Source organism: Dipteris shenzhenensis, chromosome 10, assembly GCF_047967505.1.
Source record: "Dipteris shenzhenensis isolate YYH24624 ecotype China chromosome 10, Dip_SZ_1.0, whole genome shotgun sequence".
Classification (NCBI taxonomy): domain Eukaryota; kingdom Viridiplantae; phylum Streptophyta; class Polypodiopsida; order Gleicheniales; family Dipteridaceae; genus Dipteris; species Dipteris shenzhenensis.
Genome location: NC_141605.1, coordinates 32,292,328 through 32,299,362, shown reverse-complemented (window position 1 = coordinate 32,299,362; position 7,035 = coordinate 32,292,328). Strand labels below are relative to the sequence as shown.

The following is a 7,035-nucleotide window of genomic DNA, read 5'->3' as shown; positions in this document are numbered from 1 at the left end:
TGTTTGCATTGTGAAGCCGATGTTATGAAATGATTTGGTGCAAACAAACTTCACCTTTAGCATGGTGAGCAAGGCGATTATTCTGTGCTGGCAGCCTATGTTTTGGTTTTCCACAAATCTTGGTCGTACAAAGCTCCTTTCGTGGGAATGCCATCATAGCTAGGTGCCAAAAAACTGGCATAAAACTCGCCCACACACAAGAATTGGTCCTAACAACTTGCCACAAATTGCTCCTTTTTGTGAAAATTTGGCCTAAAACTTTCCCACGTATAGGAATCGATCTAGATATTCTTAGAGGGCTTTCTTGCGATTGGATGGGCAAGGCATTTTGTAGCATATATGCCAAAGTCTGCAAGCAAAACCTGGAGAGTGTCACACCGACAGAAATGCGTGAAAATGTCCGCCAAAGGTTGAAAACACTTGCAAAATGCCTGCAAATCGGGTGCTTGGATCAACTCTCATTGTTGGTAAAGCAAAGTGCAGCCCCGTAATGCTTGTTTGGAGACTCGTCTCCAACGGAGAGCATATATACCCAACTTTGGCATCGGTTCCTCTCGTGGGAACATTTCATGCACCAGAGCTCGATAACATTTCTTGACAAATATGGAAGTCCTGCCCTGCGAGAATGTACCATGTAAGCGCCACCTCAGCAGCTTCGAAATTATTGGGGAGATCCCGCCACCCCATCAAAACGCCAACTCATCAAGGAGGAGAAAGAAAGCAAGTGGTTTGCTTCAGACCTGGCTATGGCTATGGTGTATTCAAGCTTTCAGATTTTCTTGTTTCCAACGGCAAGCATATATGCCCAACTGTGGCATCGAAAAGAAGCCACCTCTCGTGGGAACATTTCATGCGCCAGACTTCGCCAAAATTTCTTGGCAAATATGCCAGCGCAGGGATGTCCTACAATCGAAGTGTGCATTCCTGCGAGAATGTGCCATGTAAGCGCCACCTCAGCAGCTTCGAAATTATTGGGGAGATTCCGCCAGGTCATCAAAAAGCCAACTCATCAAGGAGGAGAAAGAAAGCAAGTGGTTTCCTTCAGATCTGGCTGTGGCTATGGCGTATTCAAGCCTTTTAGCTATGGCTATGGCTATGGATATGGCGAGCTTCTTGGCTATGGAGTCCCTTCTTGCTTCCTGATCCACACCCTCACCCCTACCCTTTGCACCATGCTCTCCCTTTGCTTCCTCTGAGTCTCTCATGGAGCCGCTCGGTGCCTCCTCCTCTGCCCAGGACGCACGTTTAGGGCTTTTCGATGCTGGAGGCACCCCGGAGCCATGGGAACTCGTGGACCTGCAGGAGAGCTTGGAGAAATTGCTGGCTTCCTCCAGTGCTGGCCAGATGGCCGATGGAAAACCCGATGTCGCAGGGAGGGTTTCGCCTGCTGCTTTTGTGAAAGACCGAGCTTCTCCGTCCGTGGAACCGGAGGAGGTCGACAGTTTCCTGAAGGAAGCCCTCCGAAACAGAGACCGCCTGACAGGTAAGCTTCTACTTTACGAGTCGCTTTTTCATGATACCCCCTGAACGTTCCTCATATGTAACTTGGGTAGCCAAAATAGCTTGGGCCTGACTAGAGCTTTTGTATGACCTTGGTGTGTGGTGTGAGGATTTCTTTTGCCTACTGCTTTTGTAGTTTTTCGCGGGTGGTCGTAAATTTGTAAAGAAAGACTTCACTGCTCAAGCAGCTCTACGGATATCTTATGTTCACAGGAGTAATCAATAAATCTTTGCTCTTGTTTGAGCTTGTCTGAGAATTGGCGAGAAAGGGGGAGCATTATACATCCTCATAAATGAACGATGAACTCTTTGGGGTGGGCTGGTGGGAAAGGGGAGGGCATATATTATACAACGTCATAAATGAACGATGAACTCTTAGCCTTAGGAAGAGGGGGACTACCTTCAAGCAAAGCGTAGGAGGGGGGACAGCGTAGGAAATAGGAGCCAGCATGCAGGTTCTAGGAGGAGGACAGCTTGGAAGAAGCTGAGGCTCCTAAAGAAGCGCGAAGAGGATGCAGGGTGGAAGAGCAAGCTGCCTGTGTGCTTCGAAGGAAGATGAAAGGCAGCTTGCACACAAGGGAGATGGAGAGGAAGGGAGCAGACAAGGGAGCTTAGCAGTAGATGGAAGCGAAGGCTTAGGCAACCTTTTGCAGTTGGAACGTGCTGCATCTGTATGCCATATGTATGGAATGCAGTCAGCATGTTACTGTAATGGTGATCAACCGCTTCCAATGCTGCTCAGATCTGCTTAAAAACCTGCCTCGTTGAGCTGTGGACTAGGTGGTTGACAGTTTGTGAGCAAAAGAAAGGCCTACCCACTTTCTTGTGTTTTTCAACACTTCCCCATCTAATAGCACGGGGCATTTGGATTTTTTTGATGTCTTGCTTTGGGGCCTTGATATTTAACTTCGAAAATTTGTGCTTTTATTTAGTCAATTTAAAAAAATGTCTCCATTTTTTTCTTTCTATGTGCATGGAAATTCTGTTTGGTGTTTTTAGGGTGGAGATGAGATCTCTCTATTTTTGAACTAAATGCCCTCCCTATTTCTCTTACAGTTTTAAGGTTGGAGCAGGAGGTTGATAAATTTATGCGGAATCCAAAACTGCAACAGCTTGACTTTCAACCGATGCCATCTTCATACTTGCGGCTTTTAGCTCATCGAGTGGCACAACATTACAACCTTCAATCTTCAGTGGTTGACTCTAATATGCCAGAATGCACACGGATAATTGCCAGGAAGACCCCAGAGAGCAGATTTCCAAGCCTGCGGTTAGCTGATATCCCAGTGGACATTCCTCGAGAAGAAAAGACTATGCATCAAGTACAACATAAAGTAGAAATCAAGCGAAGACCTTCGAAAGGTTCAAGATTGAATGGAGTTTCAGGTGACTTCTCATCGAGGTTGAACCCATCTAAAAGTATGGAGGAGAGAAAGGAGGAATATAACAAGGCTAGGGCTAGGATATTTAGCAGCAATGACTTGGCGGGAAAGCCCATAGAATCGGAAGTTTTAGAAAGTTTGCAGAATGTGGAAGAATTGTCCAATGGTTCTATACGATCAGAGAAAAAAGTAGGGGAGCTCTGTAATACAGTCACGAAGTTGAAGCCAAGTGATGGGCCAGCAAGGACTCTCATCGGTGAAGCAGAAAGAGAAGTAACTGTCAGATATAAAGTGAATTCCAACAGAGTTGCTATTTTTCGTGATCGGGAAAAGGATCGCAAGGATCCGGATTATGACCGTAGCTATGACAGGTAAAGTAAAACTTTCTGTTGCAGCTATTACTTGATATCATAAATTCTGCAGATTTCTTCAATTTCTTACTGTAGATGTCAGCCGAGGATTGTTGGCATGTGCATGAATTTTTCAATGAGTTATGATTTGGATTGTGGTCCATACCATGTTTATAATATTGCTGTGGCTCTTACTAAAATATTGGTTTTATTTGGACTAGGGGAGAGTGTTGTAGCTGTAATTTTTCCTGGTTTTATCTTTTGAAGCGCAGATGGCAGCTTATGCTCGAGTACTGATGAGAATATAAGCGTAGCTTTCCTTACTAAGTTACTTTTATTATTTTCTAATTTACTCATAATTTTGTTTGAAGTCACTTACAAACTCTCTTTTTTTCTTGTTCTGTCACTTGTTTCATAGAAAAATTAATTTGTAAGCTTGGATATATTCTAGTCTTATGAAGGTATATATAACTTTTTATTAGTGCTTTTCGTCATTTTATATGGGGCGTCCTTTTACATGGATCTCTACATCTTGCAAGCATGCAGGGGCGAGCTCACATACATAGCCACCCACCCACCCACCCACCAAGCTACCCAAAGCCCCTGCCCAGGTCCAAAGCATGTGTGGTGCATGCACAGAGGAATGGCAATGAAATGACCTCTTTTTATCCAATGGAATCTTTGGGATGAACACGTTAAAGCTAGGCCAGATAATCTCTTGCTGCATCTATAAAGAGAGTTCACTTGTAGAGAGTTATATGTCTGTCAGAAAAGCCGTAAGTCATAATTGTCTTCTGCTCCCATGCTTTTGAAAGATACTATGTGAACGGCATCAGGAAGGAATAGGGACTCCTTCTGACAATGGAGTGTTGCAGGGGAAGAACCGGCGGACTTTAATGGAGATGGCACGGACCATACTGAGCATCGCATATTTTATCGCATTCTCACTTACTGGCCATCACCTTTGAAAAGTTTGATTCATTATTTGCAAAATTGCAACCATTACTTGCTACCTCTGTCAGACAAATTTTGCCAGATTTTTTGAAAAAAGTCTAGTTTATCTTCAAACGGGTCCATATGGGTAGCACTTCAAAACCTAGCTTTAAGGTGCACACAATATGCTTTTGCTTTCAGCCTTGATTTTGTGGTTAAACTTGTAGTGGCTTCTTTTTCTACTCCCACATCTCCACTGTAGGTGACAGGTGTGTAAAGTTACCCGGAAAAAGAAAAATCATTTTGTGTTTTCCTAGTTAAAAATACACAACTTGAGATAGATTTCTCTCTCCTGTTTTATTCTCATTTTGGAGCCGTCTTTAGGGAGCTAGGTGCCAGGATGTAGCCTGTAGGACCCGCTTTCGTTAAAGGGTCTCCTGCAAGGGTCTTCTCATATTTCCAACCATTTGATAGAATGTCTTGGGACATCATGAACTTTTTAATTTCATTATGTCAATGGCACTAACCTCAATGCACCATTGCTGTTCTTAGGTTCCTGCTCTATGGTCGAGTGTAACAAGGAAATGCACTACTACAAAATTTTGAAGAGTTTCCAGATGTCAAAAAATGTCTGGATGTCTTACTGACATTTATGCTTTGGAAGTTATTGTGTTAATTTTCTCGCAGTCTCTCTGTTTATTTGACATGTATATAACGTTGGGTAAAGAATTTCCTATTTTCAAACATTGGACAGCGTGAAATATTTATGATTGAAAATTCTGCTATGGTGTGCTTTCCTTTGATGTAACTGCAGACTGCTCCATTCTTCCTTTCTTCAACGATTTGGAACCCTCATCCTTTCCCCTCGTTGCCTATAGATTCTTTGGTGGCAAACACGTGAGAGAGAGAGAGAGAGAGAGCGCTCTTATGAAATTTTCTGTATCAAATGTGGGCTAATGACCTACTTTTATGACTTTAGGTGTATGCAACGTTTTGATCCAGGCTTTGGTGTAAACCTAGGACCTTTGGGGATGCAGGCCACATGTATACCTGTAGTCAACTACAATACAGAGTTTCCACAATTAGGTGGTCCTACGAGACCACAGATGTGCATCAAGCCTCCAATGCCCCAGGCATCACAGCCCTTGCAGGGTCCATGGGCAGGCACTTCGAGCTCATTTGGGTATGGGCTCCCAGATCCAATGATGGGGCCTTTTAACCCAGGGCATTTGGGTCCACATTCAGGATCAGGAGTGTATATGCATCCATCCCAGTTTAGTTGCCCAGGTCCGGCCATGACATATATTGATCCTCAAGGACATTTCCATAAGACCAATTCCCAGGTAATGCTTTCAGTAACGTGGTTTCAATCTTCTGTTTGCTAGCAAGCAATTTTTCTTTATTAATTTTTAAAATTTGAATTGGATCCTAATTTTTTATTGTTGCAGCCTCATTTACAGCCCGAAGGAAGTATAAGCCAAGCTCGGCGCCATTGAGGCACCGGGCCTTGCCTGCCCCTGCTGGCCTTGTGTGCAGAGCTAAGCTATGGTTTCTCTCTTGATGGCTCTGTTAAAGCACAATAGAGCACTAGTTACATTCCAAGTTGCTGGCAGGATCAGTGCAGGCATAAGCACCGAGGACACAATTTAGGGGGCTGCTCAAATCATAACTCAAAAGGCCTTCAGTACCTGTTCCCTTAGATGAACTCGGTGTATACGTGAGATTTGGAAAGTAGGTTTGAACCAACCAAACTTTTGTGGAGACTGGATGAAGGGGCGCAACAGCGACACTCCACAAAGCTGTGAAGAGTTTCCAGTCCATCTGGGTCGAATAAGCTTCTCTTTCACATGAATTAAGGTAAGTCTCATTGTGATTAATTTGCAATGGGCCCCCTTTTTTGGGGGGGGGGGGGGTTCAGTATTTTTTACGACCATTACTGTAAAACATAGGGCTTTGAACTCTTGATTCTCTCAGGCTTTTGCAGACTAGTTCTAGTTTGAGGAGAGGTTGAGTATTTTTTATGACCATTATTGTATAACATAGGGCTTTGAATTCTTGGTTCTCTTGGGCTTTTGCAGATTAGTACTAGTTTGAGGAGAATTATGGCACCAATTTTCACTAGAATTTTCTGGTTGAAATGAGTCATTGATCTGGTGGTTATTTATTTGATTGGCAGGCTAATAGCTCCAGTCCTGGTATTGCTATGATACTGCTTTCTCTGAGATGGGAGTTGTGGAGTATGGTTTGGAGTGAGCAGGTTTGAAAAGAATTCTCCTGTCTTTTAACTTCGTTAATTGGAAGGTCAAAAGGAAAGCAGTTCTGGCTCTGTCCTGCGGACAGGGCGTGGGTTTTTTATTCCTAGTAATGTAAGCATTTTAAGTGTTATAGACTGTCGTCTGAGTAAGCTTTGTATTACTTATTATGGTTAGTAGGATTGGTGATTGCTATCATCAGCCCAGGTTTGGGCTTCAATTTGTGACTGAGTGTTCCCTGGATCACAGGGCCTCTCCATAGATTGCTGTAGCTTGAGACTCGCTGTTTGCAACCATGGAAGGGCACGTAGATAGTTTAATTCCCTTTCACCTCTGCCTAAAGTTTAATTCCCTTTTACCTCTGCCTAAAGTTCTACAAGTAGAAGTCACAGTGACTACTATCCTGTCTTTTGAGGTTGGTGTGACTTGGTACCATTTGGATTGCCTCAGATTAAGTTGTCTGTCATCTCATGGTGAAGTGTTTGAAACTGGAATCTCCCTGTGAGAATATGCAAGCATTATATTAGTTAAAGTCTTTATAAAAGATGTTAATTCAAATAATACCTAGTTCCTCACTTGAGCGGTCCTGTTCACTATATCTGATGTTCAAATGTCGAG

At 43.4% G+C, this 7,035-nt stretch overlaps 1 protein-coding gene across 1 annotated transcript; it reads left to right on the top strand.

Annotated features, from left to right (window-relative positions):
- The first annotated feature begins 1,027 nt into the window (after window positions 1-1,027).
- On the top strand, window positions 1,028-6,748 carry LOC147897704 (uncharacterized). Its single transcript, XM_087380640.1, has 5 exons — window positions 1,028-1,483; window positions 2,557-3,253; window positions 5,145-5,508; window positions 5,614-6,022; window positions 6,342-6,748. The coding sequence occupies exons 1-4, from the start codon at window positions 1,204-1,206 to the stop codon at window positions 5,659-5,661; spliced, it is 1,389 nt and encodes a 462-aa protein (XP_087236766.1). The 5' UTR covers window positions 1,028-1,203; the 3' UTR covers window positions 5,662-6,022; window positions 6,342-6,748.
- Window positions 6,749-7,035: the final 287 nt, after the last annotated feature.